At 36.0% G+C, this 22,023-nt stretch overlaps 1 protein-coding gene across 5 annotated transcripts in view; it reads right to left on the bottom strand.

Moving 5' to 3' along the window:
* The window catches only part of VPS13B (vacuolar protein sorting 13 homolog B), a 415,034-nt gene that overhangs the window by 62,513 nt on the left and 330,498 nt on the right, over positions 1 to 22,023 (bottom strand). For all 5 annotated transcript variants that reach the window (XM_052704440.1, XM_052704437.1, XM_052704439.1 and 2 more), the window contains exons 37-39: positions 18,720 to 18,919; positions 15,924 to 16,131; positions 15,415 to 15,599 (exon numbers count right to left, since the gene is read on the bottom strand). In XM_052704440.1, coding sequence (XP_052560400.1) covers positions 15,415 to 15,599; positions 15,924 to 16,131; positions 18,720 to 18,919 — 593 coding nt within the window. The remainder of the gene's footprint in view (positions 1 to 15,414; positions 15,600 to 15,923; positions 16,132 to 18,719; positions 18,920 to 22,023) is intronic.

Below are 22,023 nucleotides of genomic sequence, written 5' to 3'. Positions count from 1 at the left end.
TTCAGGTCAGGAAGAAAAAAAATAAATCTGGTAACTGCTTCAAAGCTCTGATGCCACTATGTAAATAGGGTACTGTAGCAATGTCCAATAGGAATGCTGACATGATTTCAAAGACCAGAGTCTGAGAAAAGGGGATCGATTATGCATATGACAGCAACATTTCCTTTAAAAGCTGCACCTCCAGCTGAAAATCATGAATAGCAGGAAATAGTGCAGCGGGAAATTATGAGGCAGCAGGACAATAAAGCAAACGCCACCCTGAGAAATATCAGGTGAGATATTTCCAAAAGAGTGGGACAAATGTCAATATGACACCTGTGGGGTCTCATCTGGACTAAGGAATGCATTCCAAACTATTCATGTTAAAAGTGTTAATACTCACGTTGGCACCTTTGCAGAATCAGCCATCAATTCAAATGGTGGAGTCACCACCCCAGAGGTGTTCAAGAAATGTGCAGATGTGGCACTGAGGGGCATGCCTTAGTGGGCATAGGTTGATGGTTGGAATAGGTGATCTTAGTTGCTTTTTCCAACCTTAATGATTCTATGAAAGGAAATACCATTGCTCCCCAGACACTTCAGGAGCTAAACACTTCATAGAGGAACAAGTCTAGAGAAATTGGGGGTCAAAACAGTTGCCCTACCAATAAAGAATAAGACTAGGAATGGAGCAGAAGAGAAAAAAAAAGAGGTCTGAGGACAGCCTTTTTGTTCATCACAGCTGCTTTTAAAGACTTGATTTCCTAATAAGACGGAAGCAGCGACCAGCACTATCTGCACTGGGACAGGACTGAGCTTGATGATCCAGAAAACATCTTTACTGGTTCTATGCTGCCAACTCTGCAATCATAGTGTGCACAATAAGTGTTATCAAATGTTAAATTATTATGTTTGTAGCCATATTTCAAAGTTACGTTACATTTATTCTTCTTACTCTTAAATTCTCTATAGAGTTTAACTGTTGTCTTAATTTTGCACATTTCAAAACTTCTGGGTGTTGAATGTTTTTTAGGCTTTAATGCCTGTGGACAAACGAAAAAACCTACAACACCACAATAATATTCCTATCCTTCAGTGAGGTCTTGGAATTGTATGATTATGAAAGGATCTGTACAATTTCTAACAAAAGGTTGGAGCCTTTCATGGTAGCACAGTGCTTCTGAAAATACAACATTGATTCAAGCAGCAGTATTTACTTCTGTTTAGTTTTAAATGTCTGTCTTTAAAATGACCTTGAGTGTTTCTAGGAGTCTGATTCAATGTATCTGAATACTTGGTTTGGCCTTGTGCTTTCTGTTGCCTATCAGCACCTAAGCTGTCTTGTCAAGGCTATTAAGTAACACGTGCAACAAAAGTCTTGAAAAGCCATCCTATTATTTACAATATTTATTTCTTTCAGATTACATCTCACAACAAAGTATTTTTTCCAACGTGCAAGGAAAATAATCTCTCTCTAATGACAACCTCAGAAAACTGGAACAGGATGGCAAGTAGTAGGCATTTTAAAAGAGGCTAAGCAAGGCGATAAATTCTGCTCCCACTATGATTAATGAGCTGGAAGAAGTTGTTAAAAAGCACAATAAAGGAATTTCACAAGTTGCACTACAGTATGAAAAACTGTTAGTAGGGTGAGAGGAAAGTAAAATAGAGATTGAAAATAAAGGCAGAATGGAAGCTGGAAAAAAGCCCAACCAAACAAATTTCATATATGATGTTTTTTTTTTTAAAAAAAGCTGTTACTCAGTAGGTGGTGGAAATAGAGAACCTTATCTTGAGGAAAAGATGGCAAAGTAAAACGATGAAAATAACTATTATGGCATAAAGAAGTAACAACTCATCTTCAGGCTCCAGTATGAGCTACCACAGTGCATTTGTTTTCAGGAACTTCATGGTAACCGCCTAAGTGAATTCTGAAGTATTTGGAATGGCACATTAATTACCATGGGACTCAGCTGTATGAGCAGCCAGATAGAACAATGTATCATCTACCAATTAAAGCAGGCTGGTAGGCATGCAGAAAAGATTATTTCTGTTTACTTTTGCTCAGGAAAATTTTCTTAACTGTTTCAACACGTCAAAAAAATCTAACAGACAAGATATAGTGCATTTCTAGATATCATCTATACACTGGAAGTAAAAAGTCAAAGGACTCTTTAAGAGATTACCTATACAAAATATGGCTCATGCTTTGGTACTATCCAAACTGTAAGCTTTCTAGTTTTAAGCTTTCAAAAGACATTGTTGACTTAGAATCTTTGATTCCTACATATCTAGCTTTATTTGTGCTAGGGGTTCATTCCTAATGCCTGATCTGGATAAATTTAAGGAAAGATGGTAGCTCTGAGCAATCTTAGTTGCCAAAAATAATAGTTGTGAAAGCCTGGAAATGGGCTACAACTCCAAAACTGAGTCATAGGCAGTGGGAATAAATGAATTAGCTACAACAAAAAATTCCCATACGTAGAATTAAATACCGTACTTCTACCTTACAGTATTTGAATTAAACCCAAGCTATAATTTGGATAATTATTACCTCTCAGCAAATGAAACCACTTGTGCTGCCGCTCCAAAATGAAACACTGAAGAAACAGATCCAACAACAAAAACTTAGCAAAACAAGAAGCACTTCAAGAGACAGTACACCATAGCTTTTTGTATTTTTCCTTAGCTCTCAAAAAAATTTCATTACAATGGCTCCATTCACAGGTAAAATGCAAAAAGAGCAATTATCACATACATGCATATAGAACTATTTAACTCTGGTCTGGGATTTAACCAGGAATCTTCAAGATGAGTTTTGAAAGAAAAGCAAATACTATTGCACACTCATTTAAAGGACTGACTGTAGCAGTGGAGGGTACAATATCAGTTAAATGCTTTTTTCAGTAGCATTAGTAACAGTGAACAGAAGCAGAAGTGAAAAGGTACATGAATCAGCCTCAACTCTATAGTTGAGAGAAAGAGATTTAAAACAAAACACTTAGAAAATTTGAAGGTTTCTCCCTTTTCTTGTTACCTGTGGGCTACAGACATGGGAGACTGTGGGACACTGTCTGGATTAAGAATGAAAATGGTTTATTAATAATTGTGATAGGAAGGAATGCAGTTGTGTTTGAATGACAGTTCCAGTTCTGTCCCCTGCAAGGACAGAACACAAAGAAACAGTTTTGCTGGAATAGTTGCCTTGGAGCAGAAATCTTTAGGCTTAATGTCATTTCCTATTCTCTGTGAATCTCTCATTTCAATTTATTTTAAGAAAAAGTCTTCATTCTCATTATGCCAGCACAAACATTACTAATATCACCACTGTGAACACGTATCAGTTCTCTACTTGATTTGAAGTTTCGATCACATACATTTTGCAAACAAACAAACAAACAAACAAACAAAAAATAGAAAAAGTAACCCAACCCCAATTCCCCCCTCTGAAAAAGAAAATCAAAAAACAAGAAAACACCATAAAATCAAACAAGAAAAAGAAACTTGAAAACCCCTTTTAAAACCCACATCATTCAACTCATTTCCTGAATGCCTGTTAATCTATCAGCAAGACATTATTGATAACCAACATAAATATTCCCACTTATGCACTACAATGTGACAGACCATGTTTTTTTTATTTCATCATGCATTATATCACACATTATGTGTTACAGAATAATTTAATTCCTATCTCAAAAGTGAAGGTTGGAAACTGCTGCAGAATCTGTTAACACCATGTTACTTATTAATCTTTTCATCCATGTGTTGTGCACCCCATTGACCACATGGGTATTCTGTATCTCTACATAAAATTTTGTGCAAAAAGAAGATAGAATGGAAAAGAAAGGATTGTTGATCCATATGTGCTTTTAAAAGGCTTTTATGATGACAACACAATTCTAGACCTCCCTGTGACCTGATGTTATCCTTCCAGTTTTAGACTGTGTAGTTAATTTGGACTTTAAAAGCTTTGGGTGAACACTACTTTCTGCTGTATTATTTCTATAGCTGAACTCTGCAGATGAACAAAGGGCCACCACCACACTTGTGTAAGCTTCCAGGTTACCATAAATGACCACATCTATTACTCACCATACATATTGCCCCGATACTGACAGATCTCAGAGACAAGCATCATTGCTGTTTAGGACAGAAGTAATTTAAATATCTAAATTGCTTAGCAAATCACATCTTTTTCACAAATTTTGTTTGTTTGTTTGTTTGTCTAGGAAAAAGCTACAGCCTTCTGCATAGTTCTGTGAGGTTAATGAATTAAGAGGATATAAAAGTTTTGTTGTTTTATTACTTAAATACTAAACAATATCATTCTTTAAATCAGTATTAAAATACATCAGAAAAAACGAAATCAATATTAAATTTTTAAATATATACTTGCAGATCTCTAAAGAGAAAGGTATCAGTGGTTTGATTACAAGAGAATTTGCTCAAGGCAATTTTTGGTGATGTGTCATTTTTGTTTTTGTTTTGTTTTAGTTTTTGCTAGAAAATAAGAGATCTGCAGAATAAATGCTTATTTCTTGACTCTCAGTCCCTCAGATGGTGGGTGTTTCCTCTAGGAAATGAAGTTATTCTTGTTCCAGAAACAACTACTGTACAAGAAAACTGAAGACAGGAAGCATGTGTGTGTTTTATCTTCTCTGAGTAGGGCCACCTAAGTGAACAAGAGGCAGAATACAATACAAACTTGTACTTTGTGTCAGACGCCAACCCATGCTGAGATTATAACTTGAGCTTCCTGAGTAGGAATAAACTGATTGCGCTGTAATAAAGCTATCTTGTTTTTAGGATATTTTCCTGTTCCAAGGCCAACTGCCCTAAAAGCACAGTTCAGCCTTCAGGTGAACAGAAGCAGCAGAAGTAGAAAATAAAAAGCTTTATCCAGAGTTTTACACAGGGAAAATTCTTGGCTATGACCACATAGAACTTAACTATGAAGTTTGATTTCAAATTATGAATTACATAAATAAAGAAAAAAAACCACAACACCTGCAGAAAAATATATAATGTATAAAACATGCTCAAAAGAGATAATACTAAACAGAAAAAAGTAACAATATTTATTTCTACAATAAACATTAAATGTTATTCTGCATGATATTAAATAGAACAACAGCTCCTTAATATGCCCATTTGCACTACACACCCAATCCAATCTGAGCACCCTGCTCTGCTGTGGGATCCTTCAACATTCACAAGGCCCTTTATCTTCTCCTGTGACTGACTGAGAAATCACACTCCAAGTTGCAGAACACTTCTGTAGCCTTAGGGCTGTCACTGTCTCCTGTCAGTGTAGAAAACCTCTCCTGGCACAGCCAGAAACTACCACCTTTCCCTTCCCATGAAAACCCAAATTAAAAAAAATAATGTGGTTTACAGTGAGGTAACTGGTACTACTACTAGTTTTGGTACTAGCAGTAAACACATTTTAACTACACAAAATATTTTCTGCCCCCCCCACCACAATCCCTTCCTTTTGGTTAGGATTTTCTATTACTTTAACATTGCTTTTTCCCTTTAAATACCCCTTATCTTTTGGGCTGCAACAGTTACTCCACCGTGGAACAATCTCAATTTTCAGCAGTCAGTAATAATCAGATACCACAAATGACGACATTTAAAAACAAAACTAGCAATGTAACATTTCTTCCCGGAGTTCGCTTTATTTCTTTTTGAGGTGTTGCAGCTTTAGGACTGATTTTGTTAAACTACACTCCATTTTAAATATTTGCTACAAAACGGAATATCTGCCCAATTTTATTTTTTTTTTCCTGTGCATGTTGAGGCTTTGGCTGAATAATGAAAATAACCACTTATTTTGTTTACTGAGTAATGACGTACACCTCAGCTCTTTCAGCTTCATTTAACAAATTTATCAATGGCACTATTTAATTTTAACTTATTTAATTATGTACTTATTTAATTTTGCTTACATTTATATTTGTACTGCAGCTTATGAAGTAAATTAAATACTGAACTAGAATAAAGAGATGTGAAAGCAAAGTCATGTCTTCCAAGAGAAATTGCTCTTTAGAAACACATAGCTGCCTTTTAGCTGACTTTGGAAAAAAAAAGCTTCTATACATCTTCAACTAATAGAAGCTATAAAAAACCCTTTGTAATATTGGAACCAGTTGAGAAACCACAAGCATTCAAATGCAGGAAATCATGATTTTATAACATTTTAATGTGATCTACTCTTGGGAAACAAAGTTAACCAAGCCCTATTTCTGTACAGGAAATATTCCACTGTACAGTTGTAATACATTGTGGTGAGGGGTACAGCTGCAAATTTTTCACCTGTAATGCCCCACTGGTATTGTGGCTTACTGAATTGCATCAAGATTGCCTTCCTGTCCGGAAAGCCCTCTAAGTACAAACAAGACTCTAAGCCCAGGTTTTATTTTCCCTTGGTATCAGAATATGGTAATTTAAGAGCCCTGAGAAATGCTTTTTAACCTTTTAGAAGAAATATGTAGCATTCTTTTATTAGGAACTCTGTTCTTTGCCTTTTTAAAACAACATGTGACCAACTTATCTTATCAATTTATCAGGCTAGCAGGTTCAGAACGAATGCAGGTGTGTATAGTAATGTAATCTGTCACAGATACTGACTTTTTCATTACAGAAAAATTACTCTAAACACACTAACAGCTTTTGTTAAGAGAGTGGAGAGCAGTGCTATGCTATAATTGAGAAGAGTTTCACAGGATTTTTTTAAACAAGAAAATGTACGTACTCTTATAAGTTTCAACCGCCTTTTTTTCTACTAGGTGTCATTCATCTCAACACTAAGTTCATACAAAGATCGCTCACTTTTCCAAAAGCAAAAGCAACAGCATTTCACTTAATCTCCTGAGACCTTGCTTATTTTCTTAATTTATTGTTGAAAATATTGATAAACAAGTTTATATGGATAGGAGATCTTACATCAAAGACTTAGCTACTTCTTGCACTGTTTTTTATTCTCTTTCCCTGACATAAGAACAATCCTTCACATTTTATTTAAGGCTTTCATTTTCTGGGTTTCAGTATTTGTTAACAATGTAAGCACTATACTGTTGAAACGCAGTCACTTCTGGGACTGAGGGTAGCAACCTATTAATACATGAAGCACTGTGTAATTTTAAGTAAATGGGATATTTTGACCACATATTCTCACCACAGTGAAGCCTGACTTCTACAAAAAGTGCCACAAAATCACCGTACAGCAGAAAGGACGTCGGTTTGCAAAATTTCATAAATCAGACTTACAAACTCTGAAAAGTACAAAACACAATGAGAGTGTAAATCTGTCATTAGGATAATCTGATGGTTTCGTCAGTCTTCTGGCACCCAACAGAATTTTCACTAGCTCAATAACCCCAAAGGGTAAATTTCAGTGTGATGCACAAGCAAATTATGCACAACTTCCATTAACATTCCCAACAAGTTACGCTTAACTCCCTGCAGACTGCGCCGAAACCACAGTCCAAGCAATACAGTCTCATCTTGATGCAGCGAACACTAAGATCACACAGCAAAATAATTAAGATTATACACACAGAATACAGTAACAAAATAGTAAAGTCTGAGCTAATCCTACTCCCAGGCAAGGAAATTCACAAATAATATTTAAAGCTGGAATTCCTAAAGAGAACAGGCTCTGTTTCAACATCTGCTTAAGACTCAATGTACAACACTGCAACTTCTTTAGCCCCTACTTCCTCCCTGGAAAGAAAATGAAGACAATGTATATCATTAATAGCCAGAGTCTTATTGTTCAAAAACATCCAAAAATGTGCAAAATTTTGCCAGTATCACAATACTTACACACAGATCGTCTGAAGGGCAATTGGTTCAGGCTAAAAGCCAGTCTTCAGCCCTCTTAAACAGAGCGGATGTTTACATAATGACCTGCATTCATTTTGGTACGCGTGTATGCGTATAAACATCGAGTTAAGTGATGGGAAAAGAATTTCCTACATTATAATGAAAGGCAAGTTCTATTTCATGGTCAGATATGCTCAATAATTCTACTGCATTATTTTGTTTGCTGCAATTCTTCACATAGTAGTGATATCAGAAAAACACTCTACGCTAATACAGTCATTTCAAATAATACCGAAATGCAGAATTAATGTGGAATGTTTTAAAAAGCAGAATCTCAGATGAAGTACTGCACTGACTTCCAAGCAGTTCCCAACAGTCAGACAAACTATTTCACCACTCATTTTAAGAGTTGATGGCTTAAAGATGATACAACTGCATGACAGCAGATACAAAAATTTGCAACCATGTACATTGATAAGCACAGCTGAACTTTACAACTTACTTCTGCAGTAACAGTGCGAACTTCAGTCACTAACCTGTCACACACAAATTATCTGGATTTCCAAAATAGACGTTGCTTTGGAAATGTAAGAAATGGATCAAAGATAAATAAAAGTCGTGGTTTTCCAAAAAGCTCCTTTCCCAGATACTCAAATGCCCAGCTGAATATTGTAGCCCCAACAGGGAATGTAATGCAAAAGGAAGCAGAGCCAGCCAAAAATGAGGTATTCTCTGTCAAAAGGGAAAATGAATGTCTTTGACATTGATCATAATTCTTTTCCTGTTGACTGTCATGTCAAATCTTTCCTGGAATAATGACTTACAGTAGGTCTAATGTCAGTCATTCTTAAGCCCTTGCTTACTTAAGCCACTGTTTAAACAACCACAAGGTGTTAGAAAATGACTGTTTATTGGCTGACAATGTTGAAAAAATCAGGCTCCAGACCATAGAGTTTGCAAATGTTTTACTTACATACCATAAGTGTGTAATGCAGAGCAACAGGCAATTTTTTGAATCCTCACCATTCAAAGGTGGAAATAGTTTATGTTCTCTTCACTATCCTAGCAAAAACTCCAAGTGAATTGTACCAGAGAGGGTTTATTTATCTGGTCCTCCTTTATAACATTTCAGTTAAGCCCTCTCAATAATACTCACTTCCCTACTTTCCTCCTGTAGGCCATTAGATCCCGTTAATGTAATCACCGTTTTACTAAATCAGGAGTAAATGCTCTGTTTATTAGGACACTATATAAAGAAGAAAGGCCAAATAAGGAACCTTTTTATCTGCTTTCATAAGGCTGACTATAGCACTGCATGCACTTGCATGCAACAGGAATCCTGGTAGGTACAAATATAAAAGCCTGACATGTTTATAGCTCGGTTGATATTTTGACTTCACATGGAGAAAAGAACAAACACCATAGATTATCTTTTATTTTGTGAGCATTAACACCTCAATTCAGCAATTGAGGAAAAGCAATTCAGGAGAAAGAATTTTAAGTCAGTACTGGTGATGCAGCTTAAATAAATCAGAGAGCTCAGAATTCAGAATATTACACATGATGTGATCGCTTCCATGAGATGAATCTGTTCTCCATGTGGCCACTTGTGTAAATGCTATTGTCACAATACAGAGCTTTGTTTGAGCTATGGGACAGTGTCAGCAATATCATTTACTGGGAAGATAACTCTACTACAATGAAATGAAAAATACTGAACATCTCTGTAAAACTTCACTAGCTAGAAGAGTCCCCCAGCTGTAGAGGAAATAATTTGTGTGTCACCTGCTTGCAAAGAAAAGCCTTGTTAGCAGACAAATTGCTTTCTTATCTTGGTGAACCCAACCAACTTCAATTTTTGCTCCCTCTCCTGTTAACGCAAACTTGTCAAGGTTGTTTCTGGTAGAGACAAATGATAGAAAAAAGTTGCTTAGTGGAAATCAGAGTAGATTATTATTAATGTATTGTACAGTAAGAATTCCTCTTCAGCTTTCTGAGTAAACGTAACCTACTTGAAGGCAAAGACAAAACTAAATCTGAGATTCTCAGTAGGTAGATTCTCTGTGGGTAGATACTGGAAGACTTTGGAAAACCAGAAGCACAGTGGAAGCATATAAGCCTCAAAGAACAAACATCCATCACCACTTTCTTTGAGCTTAAAGCCCTAACAGTAGCTAACTCCATATTCTATCTCTACAATTCAAAAATCACTACTGAAACACTAGCAGAATTTTGTCCCGGAACTCCCTCTTTCAAATTGTAAAAAAAAAACAACAAACCCAAAACACAAAGAAATGAAGAAGGTAACTTTCCTCAGCTGTTGCAACCTAGTGGATTCAAGGAACCGTACAGGTGTGGTTGAATTTAGCACTAAATCACATCCCGGAAATGCACATTAGAATTCCTTGGTATGATGAAGAATACAGTCCTCTTCCATTATCCTTTATGTTCTGGGACTGTGGTATTACCTGCATGATAGGTATAACCCTAAACTATCCTCTGGAACTAGAAATGTTCATTTCTTCTGCACTTCAAATTTATTTATAAAGGGTATTCTGCCTGGTAGCTATTACTGTGTCCAGTCTTCAGTGAAAAACATTTTATGGACTAGATGAGGAAAACTGAAAATAACCACCATCAGCAGATTCCAACTTTCAGTGCTACTGAAAGAAGAAAGTGACAGTGCAAATAAAAGAACTGCTGCCCTATAACAGTGAGCTGGTTGCCTTACAAATATAGTTTTGAATTAGAGTGGGAAACTGAAGTACACTGTAATTAAGCCTTCACATATGAATAACTTGCTGAGCCAGATGTATAAATATATGCATAATTCTGAACAATTTTTTACTAGATAAATTCTACACAGGCTAATATCCTAAGCGTATCTACACTTTTAAAGTGATTTATCTTCAATTGATTTATCTTCAATCGTCAGACTTCCTCCAACCATCAATCTATTTGAAGGTTTTAAAAGTCTCTTCTGTTACAACTGAGAAAATCTCAGAGGTCATCCCTTTTGACATAGAATCATAGAATCATAGAATTGCTCAGATTGGAAAAGACCTTAAAGATCATCCAGTCCAACCAGGAACAATCTTCAATATTTTAAAGTACTGGTATTTCTACTTCTTCCCTTCATTGTGCTTATTACCTTGTGAATTCATTCCGTGAAATTTTTCCAAATTGGTCTTTGCTGCTGATCTGTGAATATGATTCCCACATCAACACTATTGTACCCCTTGCCCTTTCTGATTTGTGCAGTAAAGGATTACCCTGGCTCAAGTAACGTTAGATGGAGTCAGCATGAGGATTAACTTCACTCCTAACAAATTTGTGCTGTCCTAAGTGAAATTACCAGTGCAAAATGCTTTTTCTTCTCCATAGCTTTAAAAACATTCTTAGCAATGGTCAAGATCAAAATGGTATGCCTCTACCAATATCTAAGAGTCCTGCTGCTTGACAGCCTTTTCTGTAGATCTCCATTACACAAATAGTACATTAGTGGTGGTTTAGAGATAGTACGTATCACATTAATTGCATAAGACAGGGCCTATTTGTTTTTTCTTCTTATGAGAACATTAAACTGCTTCTCTTGTGTATACTTCTTTGTCCCACATTGACCTTTCCTTAGATGTTTAGCTATTTCTAGAGCTTTCTGAGCACAAATAAAAAAATTCTCAAATATTGGATAATGAGCAACTATCAGAAGAATTAAAACAGAAGCTGATGTAACAGTCAAGAGTTAATAGTTTTAATCAAAGAACTAGACAGACCAAAATAATAAAATAATAATTTTTTTTCAGAGAGAAGGAATACTCTGCATCCATCTTTCACACCTCTTTCTTGATACAGAGCTCAATATTAACTTCTTTCAATTAGCTATACAAGCAACCAAACACTTGTAAGCCCAGCAGTAAACTGAATTTTGCTTCACTTCATTGATTTACTTTCTTCTTTAGTAAGAAGTTAGAAATCGATGTGCTGTTTAATCTGACTCTCATTTACTACATAAACATAGTCTTGAGAAGTTATATCCAGAAAATATCTCGGCAAAGGGAGTAGGAAGAAATACAATAAGGATACCTCAAATCAAACTTCTGCTCCTGCAAAGATTCCCCTAAAAACAGCATGTGACATTTCTTCATACTGATTTAGATACTTCTGCCTTATTTATTTTTAATTACTACCCATTCAGTGATAGTTTTTGTCATAATGTTTTATAAGATACTAAACTGCAAAACTAGAATGGTACTTGTATGTCTTCTCTGGTACAGACTATATCTTCAATCCAAAATCATCATAACTTAGTAATCACTTTATTTTGGTAGGATGCTAAAAGAGTTTCTTCTGTTTCTTTCTTCTTTTGGAATTGCATTGACCCACTCTACCAAAGAATAACCAAGTACAAGAGAAACTCCTGCTCTCCAGATATAAAAGAGTTAGAAGTGATGCCAGATAACGGTTGAAGTATCTGAGAATTGGGCTAAAACCATTAAAAAAGGTTCAGCAGGGAAACTTAAAGGGCTTCATTAAATAGTAGCTATCTGAAAGAATGGTACATCACACAGAGCCAAAGAACATTTGTAGCACGTGAAAACAGGACAGTGAGGGATTAGTAATTAAATGGAAAGGGGTTGCAATGTCCGGTAAACAGGAAGAAGTTCAAATCCTCTCAATCTCAGAAAATAAATACAATCCTGATGCAGTTTCTTGCAAGTGCATCTGGGATTCCTTCTCTCTGCCTTCACATGAAAAGATCAAACTATTTGAAATCTCTAAAGAGAATGCAACATGCTACTCTGTGGCAGAAACATACATTCTTTCTCTTCCTTCTACAAACAAAAGCAACAAAGTTGGGATTGTAAGCAATAATAGAAATTTGGTGAGTGAAACTGCTTACTCTTGCAACAACATGAGTAAAAGCATAAGAAAATAAGCTCACGGGGCAATCTAGAAGTTGCAGTAAGGTACAGTTTTATAGAAACAATATTGTTCGTTCCAACTCCTATAATCTGAAGCTGGTGGCTTATCCCTTTCTTCACAGCAGATGACGTGCAGCTTCAATATTAAAAAAAATTCTCTTTATGATGAAGTTTTTTAAGTTCCAAGAATTGAAAGAATAGTTATAGAGACAGAGAGACTTCTAAAATCTATTCATGACTTAAAAGTCTTGCCAAAAGAAGTACAGCAAAGACAGACAGCAACAGACAACATGCCTACAAAAATGCACCTTTGCCTGGATTTATGTGAAGCAAAGGATTTAGGGAGACTGTAAACACACCTGGTGACATTATGGGTCCTTGTAGCATTTGAACATAAACACAATCTTGGGTAAGTTTTCAAAATATATTTTTAATATACTTTGATATCATTGTGGTTTTTAAATTTAGTTTCTTTATCAAAAAAGCTGAAGTATTTGGTTTGCAGATGTTCCACTACTGTTTCATGTCAAGAAGTATATGAAAGCATATATTTTTCCTGTTTATATTTTGTGAATTTTCCACACACAATAAATATGCTGTATATATATATAAAAAAAAAAGAGATATATTCATCCAGGGAAAAAAGAGCTGATGAAAAACCTCCTGATTCATTTAAATCATCACCATAACTTTGAGATGTGTATTCAGTAGATGGAGTTTACTTAAGGAATTCGAAAATTGATTCTATTACTTATTTCCCCATCTATTCTTTTTTAATAAAAAGTGCATCCTGTACATGTTTTAAAAGGCCGTTTATTGACCCTGTGCAGAGCTGTTCTATGTGTGTTTGCCATTTCTGAAAATGTGATAAATCACCAAGCAACAGTTACTGCCATCATTAATAGCCCACCACCAAAATGTAGGCATTGCTACACTCCATCTATGCAGGAGCACTGTTTTTGAGCAGACGTGTTAGTCAAGATCACAGATGTGACACTGTGCTGTAACTTGGCTGATACCTTTTATCACTTTCCTTGTAATTGAAAACCCAAGGCTTTCAGACTCCATTATAATTAATTCATCATAAAATGGACAGATCTTAAGAATAGAGTCTGCCCAGTAAAAAGCACAATGGAGGGAAGCTATATAGGGATGCTTGACTGAAAACTTAAAACAACAGTGGTGGAAACAGTTCACTGTAGTTCATGTACAGGACTAAATGCAACGTTGAAAAATTACGTGAAGACCAGTAGAAGTTTACTCAATCCAAATTGGCAGCAGAGCACAGTGTGAGACAATTATAGAAGAAAGGACAGAAGACTGCAACTATGTTCTTTTCACTCAGCACAAAAGGCTAAACGTGACTGCTACTCTTAAGTCTACTCGTATGTACAGTGGAATCCCCGTCGATGCCCATTTGAAGATCTGATACTTTCCTTGTACAGGGACATATTACAAATCACATACACTATGCTTATGATATCTGTAATCTATAACAGGAGCATAAAGCAATTACACCAAAAACTTGGTGTGCTACACTGAAAATACCATCCTGAAATAAGGTAAATTGCTGACTTTCATAGCAATGTAATAGGGTCACCAAGAAAGCATACAATAACAATTTTGATCTTTGATTCAAACCTCATGCCATGCAGAGCTGATCTTTACTTCCATTGAGTTTTAATTTCCATATAACTGAAAGGACATACGGCTGTCTAGAGGGCAAAGAAATTGGCAGGACACATACATGATCTCACTAGCACTGTGTGCACTGTAACAACATAATACCATTTATCTGAGGAAGATAATACTTCTTATCCATAACTCAAAGCATATTGGTGCATAATTCAATTTTAAATGCAATTTTGGAAGTCATAGCAACAATAAAATATAATTCAACATTTCTGAACAAATAGGAGGAATTGGGAGATACTGAATTTCCACGACTCACAACACCATTCTGACCAACAAGCAGACTCAACTGAAAAAAATAAAAAAAAGATATCCAATTTGGAATACAAGACAATAGACAGTGTAATAACTATTTTGGAAAGCAAAAATTCTCAGAGCTAAGGATGAGGCCTATCTTTGAGTCATAGAATTGGCAGTTTGCAGTACTCATCTCTCCTCTGTAGGGTATTTCCATGATCTCACAAGTCAAATGGGTCTGCCCAATTCAACCCTCTCAAAGTAAAACATGAGTAATTAGATCCTTTCTCTGACTCTTGAGTATCTTCTCAGAAGAAGTACAGCCACCCACGATCAGAGAAAGAAGAGAATGGCAGTACTAGAGATCTTAGGTCAATGATTCCATGCATCTTGGCAATTTCAGACGTAGCCTGTCTTTGCATATGTTTCACTTTCAAATTAAACAAGGTCTTTAAATAAAGACTGACAGATGAAAGCATATGAAGCTAGAATAAAAACTTGGTATTCTTGGCAAAACAGACTGATAAAGCTTGATAGGTCATGAAAATGCAGATTAGTGGTTAAAATGGTTGCATGAGTAGTTTTAAAAGTAAAGATGTGCACAAGCTGTAGAATTTACCTCCTATTGATTTTATAGAGCTCCTGACATTTGTTTTGTGCTCATTTTTAATAAACACAAGCTTGAAAACATTCACTTTACAGCAGTTATGTTTTCTGTTATTAACAAAAGAAGAAAAGTTTCATTACCCACCTGAAGAACATCTCCAAGGTCAGCAGTGCTGATATCAGGGTCTTCGGTAGTATTAAAAGGAACAGGATTAATTCTTACGAGAGTGAGCACTCTGGGTTCTGGATATCTCCATAACATCATTCCTGGACTATCCTCAGTTTCATTGTAAAACACAACTTCATAGGCACCAGGCAGTTTTTGTGCTTCTGTCAAATGAAATAAAAGTATAATCTGTCATATAATTTCTAAAAAAAACCATGTTCTTTTATGAGACCAAAGCAGTTAAAAATAAACTCCTCAGGATCAAAAGGAGAGAATATAAAAATGCAATTTCCCTGACTTTTAAAAGATTACAGCTTAAATGGAAAGAAATAAAAAAAAAAAAAACTGTTTTTTTTTTATTTATTCTAGCAGATGGCTTTTCAACTGCTTAAAACAATAATTCATTGTAAGAGGCAAGTTTTCTTTAATAGGATACTAGTATATTTATTATATAATTAAAAAATGGAGAGTAACAATATTCTTCTTACCTGCATCTTGTATATACTGGAACAGGCCTGTTCTCAGATCATCTGAGGAATGCTCTGTTTTTGAGGCCTGATTTCTTTCCATAGGGAAAGAAGAGCGATACCTCCGTTCAGACATGAATGCCTCTGCACTGCCAGTTTTAGTAAGGTATTCCCAAACAAGCTCCTGGAGAAGAACTAAACAGTTCAAATGCTCCTGACCCCAGAAAACCTTTACAGAAAAACAAAAAACAAAAACAAAAAACAAAAAACCAGAAAATGATTACCTACAGTTGTTTCTGAAGGAAAAAAAGAAAAGAAAAAGAGAAAAGAACATTATATTGCTTTCAGTCTACTCTAGTCTTAATTGCTTGCACATATCCTAAATGTGAAAACAAAGAAGAGGAACGACAAGAAACCTGTACAAAATCACTGTGGCTAATTTCTTCTTCTCATCATTCTGAAAGAAGTGTTAATTCTTGACGCTTACAACTGAGACAGTTGCTGGAGAGGAGCACAGAGCTGCCGAGCGATACGCAAACACACACAGCCGAGAGCAGTGCGGTACTGCGAGGACTACTCACCACTCTTCCAATTTAAAATAGGACCAAAAAAAGTTAAAGATTCAGAGTTTAAATTGTTCAAAGAGCTGATTGGAACTCTGGAACACATTAGAAACTGAAGAAGCGACACAGCAAAAAGACCAGAAAGACACACTCGAGATCATCTCAAGCAAACACTGACTACATGCAGAATGCGAATTGGATGTGCTGCACAGCACGGCCTGAAGTTTAATAAAACCCACAGAAATTAAACAAAAAATACATCTATGCAAAGCCAAAATTCAAAATGCATAAGATTCATATACTGTGCAGCAAAAGACAAGCAGACATTCCTTTCCCAGCACTGAAAAGCAGTGTTGCTTTTCTTAAATCCACCTCCAGTCTGAAAGGATCACGCTATGTCCTTTAGTCCTTGTGCAGAAGCAGGCCCAGGAGAAACAGAGAAACAGGGGAGCAACTTTAAATGGAAATTAATCAAGAAATTTAGAACCAATGTGGGACCACCAGACAGCAACTTAGAAGTTCATAGTAAGGACGGGAGGAGAGCAAACAAGTCAAGTCTGCACATAAAGAGCAGTGCAAATTTTGTCAGTGGGAAACAGCCATTTTCAAATACAAAAAAAAAACCCAAAAAACCCAAACCGAGAAGACTCTTTAAGTGACTGCAATACAGCTGTCAAGAAGGGCGCTTTTTCTTCCTCTGTGTTGGTGTGTAAGCCCATGGAACAAACCAAGGCCACCTGCAAACAGCTGCAGCCAAGGGAGAGCTGAACAGGCAGAGCCCCACGGATATCCCTGAGCCCAGTGCACCTCTGCTGCAACGTCCAGAGCTGCTCCGAGCTCAGCTCCTCCACCTCAGAGGAGCTTCATCACCCCCTGGGGGAGCCCAGAGGCCTCAGGTCTCTGCAGATGGAGAAGAGAGGAATGTTTTTTCCCATTCAGATTTATTCATGTTATTTTTAAGGGAGCTGGAACTCCAGAGCAGGAAACTTCTAATACAGGAATAATACTACTGACTACTAATACCCCTGATTCACTACTAAGGCATCAAATTCACATCAGTTCTCTTTGCTCTGTTGTAATACAAATTAACAGGAGCAGAATATATCTAGATCAGGTAAAATTCATTCGAAACAGAGCAGCTGATGCTTTTGTCAGCAATCTCCAATCTATTCTGCTGCACTACATATTTTTTTTTCTAGAAAAGCTAATTACTACAGAACACAGTCTAATAATAAATGGCTTTTTCAGATTTATAGATATTTTTGAGGTGTTTGTAAAAAAAAACAAAACCAAAAATAATTTATAAAAAAAAAAACAAAAACCCACAAACACCATAACATCCTTCTAGTAATAACACACAGAGGTAGTCAGCCAACCTGTGAATAACAATTCAAAAAGAAGCAGAAAAACAAACTCATTTTATTCATTATACTATATATACTAAATTTGTATTACTCAATTATCCCTATTCATGGGCTGTGGTTTTACAAATTTCTGATGTTGATTCTGGGAAAAACTCTAATTATACAACTAAATGTCAAGATTTCCTTTTTGTGTTTTATATGCTTGATTTATACATTTATTTTAAAACATTTGGTGTGTATAGATACTACAATAAAAATAATTAAAACAAGACACGTCTTAAAGCCCACTTGTTTAAGTCCCACAGAATCTATGTTTCCTTTCAAGAACTCCCATGCTTCTTGGACTGGTTTCAAGTTATGGGCACTTCCAAAAAAGAGAGGACAGCACGGAAAACTGAGTCTTAATTACTACAAACAACGGTTTGTAATTGCTCCCCTGAGAAATTTGTGTAAGTTTAAAAAGAAAGGATATGCATTTCACAAGATTACCCCGAGGCATTACAGACACATAGCTCACGGATGGACAAACACATACATCAGAACAGGGTCCTTAATATTAAGTGTTAGTAATCTGATCCAGTACTTTAGAGGAACACACACATACAGCTACAATGCATAGCTTAAGCAGTGTTGGAAACAAAGAAAAAAAAGTGAAAAACAAAACATTATACACAATTTTTCAATCCTCAGTTTTACATGAAAGAAGACTTACTTTAAAGGGTAAAAATAAAAAAATCAAAAACTCAAACTAGCCAACCAGAAACCCCCAGCCAAACGAGCTCTTGTTATCTGCAAAGCTTTACGGGCTTCTGTGCAATTTACCTGTGAAATCTCTATCACTCAAAGCCAGTTAAAGTTCGATACCAGATCCATAAGCATCTCATACAGACCTGCAGCAGTCCTCCTCTCAAATCAATGTACATTTTTGGAATAGATTGCTCTGGGCCAGGATCACCGCTGTGCTTACACCACTTGGCTTCCACTGTAACCGAGCAGCAAAAAGGGCCGATCAAAGACCTGGTTCTTTCTTTGAGACTTGTTTTAAGCAGGAAATCTTTTATGTCCAGGACAAAACATGATCCATGGATTCCTGAAAAGAGAGACAGAGACTTTATCCTGCTGGTAGTCAGTCTCCCCAAATTTTTGTCATTGCTGTCTGGATTCACTTTAGGTTGAGACTGTGAATGTGCACCAGTAAGAAGTTTCTCACATAAGCAGCCCCACAGCATCCATGGAATTATTTGTGTGGACAACTGCTCTCCGGTCCAAGGAAGAGATTCAAAGTTGGACAAGAGAACGTGAGACTTTTTTTTCAGCTTGCTCTTACAGCATTACTGCATATACTTTATGCACTGTTGCAGTTATGGAGCAGGTATGTTTCAAGCACATTCCTTACAAAGAAATATTTGCCAAAACATTATGACTTTTTACATGTGTGAGTATTTTAAGGTTTATGAGAAGAGACATTTTTTTCATTAAACTGTGACATTTTTTCAAAAGAGTGTCCTAAGAACAAGAACAGCTGCTTCACTTGATTATATTTTAACCTGATAGGAAATACTTATTTTGAATGATTCTCTTTGCTTTAGTTCAGGTTACTTATAAAGTACTGCTTTGCTAGACTTCGGAGTGCTTAGCAGGAGAATAAAGGTAATGTTTGAATTCAAATAATTCAAAGCCATTACTGTAACTCAAAATATATAACATATGTTTACCTAAAAACAATCTAAACTTTTCACATTATAACCATCTGCAGTTCACAGAGCTTTATAAAACATAAAAAAGACAGTGGTAGGTTAGATTTATGATAGACCTTACGTACTCACATTAAAGAAAAAACATTTTCAGGAAAGAAACACCTAGAATTTTCACATTTCTTGTGAATTTAAATTACTGCAATCACAATTTAATAAAACAAAACACACTTACTATCTTTTTAATACTTAAATATATTTGCATGAGAAGTACTATAACTGAGGCTGGGTTAATTTTTTTGTTCTGGTGCTTACAGATGAATATTGAATATGGCCATACTTCATAATGCCTGTGGGTTACTTCTCTAAAGAAACTCAATTCTTACTTACAGAAGATGAATGATTGAGAAACACCTGAAGTTTACACACAGTTTCATTTAATATTTTCATACCTTTGCTGGTAGAAAAGACCCCCAAAATAATTCAAAACGCTGTTTTGAATACATACAATAAAACTTCTCCAATGAATCTTTGAGAATCCAGAGGAAAATGTCTGCATCCTGGCAGATATGATTCCATAACACCAAGACATATTTCATACAATGGAAGGAAATATACTGTGTTTCTTTTTTTTCCTATTACTCCAGCATCCACTAAGAACGTGGTTCACATTCGCAATAGCGGCAACGGCACTGAATTGTACTTGAGTAGGAATCACAAATGAGAAGAATAAGTGTTGGGTTGTCTGAAGTTTAGTAAGACTGACACGGCCTTGATTGAACACTTGCCTCATGCCAATCTAAGAAGGCTGCTGTCACGAACTGTAAAGGGGTGACAGCCCTGGGTTATTCAGGCAGGCTTCTGAGTGCCTGGGCCTGGTCTTATCTGTAACGAGCTTACATGTCAGAAACTGTTTTGAGGATATTTTTTTTTAACATCAATCTCCAGTGATAATCAAGAGCACAAACATCAGCAACTCCATGATGCCTCTCCTTTTGGTCTGAGTTTGGACTTAATTCTGCAAAACTGGTGAACATTATCAGCCTCACATACAGTCTTATGCCAAGAAAAAGGCATTTTTCTGAAAATGCTATGCTCAGATTGGTTATTTTTAGAGGCATTACAGTATTTGGAAATTCATTTTTTTATAAAGTCTACATGAAACTTTTGTTTTAAAGAGGAGAAATTCTAAGCAACTATTGCACAATTCTGCAATATATAGAAATGTTCTATAGTTTTACTGGAGCATATGCCAAGTTGCAGAAATAACAAAAGGGAAAAAAGGAATGCCAGAATACAAGTGGTTTTATTTATGTTTTCTTTCACTGGGATTACACTTGGAAGGATTATGTTTTGCAGTCTTCTGCAGTCATCTCCACGAAGTACAAAGAAAACACAATATCCAACAGCTTAACTACAAAACTGAGCATTCAGCACATAATCCTGCTATTTGAAAATCAGCAGCACATTTGTCAAACACTGTGTAAACAACTGAGAAATGAAGACACAATTAAGATGAAGTTAGTAAATTCTAAACTGATACACAATACAAACACCTCCACAGCCAGGAGTTCTACAAATTTCAGGTGAAGCTCACAGACCCAGTGAGAGATTTCTCACTGGGATAAGACTGTTGATCATAGCAGCTTTGGAGAACAAAGTGAATCTTAGCATAAAATTTTCCGCGCTCTTAATGGAAAAAAAATTAAAATAGAATCATAGAATCACTAAGGTTGAAAAAGACCTCCAAGATCATCCAGGCCAACTGTCCAGCAACCACCAATATTTCCCCACTAAACTGTGTCCCTTAGTACAACATCTAAACAGTTCTTGAGCACCTCCAGGGATGCTGACTCAAGCACCACCTTGGGCAGCCTGTTCCAGTGCTTGACCACTCTTTCAGAGAAGAACATTTATTTTCCTAATAAATAAAATAAATAAATGAGTGCAAAAATCATTGAGATGAGTTTGCACAAACTGATGTGAATGCACAGCCCTTAAAAAGCAATAGGAAACAAAGAAATCTTTGGGTATAGGGAAAGCTTCAAGGGGGTACCACAAACCAAATCCAAGAAGGATGACATGAGAAAAGAAATAATCTCACATCCTAGGGGAAAGGGGTGAAGAAATATCAGTATGTGCTGGAAAGGAGCTTATTTTAGCATTGCTAAATGTCATCCTGAAATTCCAAGTATAGGCTCAGTGAGTGAAGTTGCTTTCCTAAGACTGAAAGGCATCTCAGAAAGGCAAAGATGCAAAATATTTCTCCTGCTTTTTCCCTCCAAAGCACTATTTGCAGTCAATCCTTCCATGTGTCTCTCACAAACTTCTATTGTAGAACTGTAACTTAAGTTTAAACAGATTAAATCAAAGTCTCCATCTGAAGTGAACTTGAGATGGCATCACACAGAAGTCATATATCTTCATAAACGATTGTTGTGATATGTAGAAGTTAACTTGTTCTGTTTGGATTATTGCTCATGAACACCAACATACTTTT

Source organism: Tympanuchus pallidicinctus, unplaced genomic scaffold, assembly GCF_026119805.1.
Source record: "Tympanuchus pallidicinctus isolate F22 unplaced genomic scaffold, pur_lepc_1.0 scaffold5, whole genome shotgun sequence".
Lineage (NCBI taxonomy): Eukaryota > Metazoa > Chordata > Aves > Galliformes > Phasianidae > Tympanuchus > Tympanuchus pallidicinctus.
Note: the sequence above shows the minus strand (reverse complement) of the source record. Positions and strands in the feature narration are given on the sequence as shown.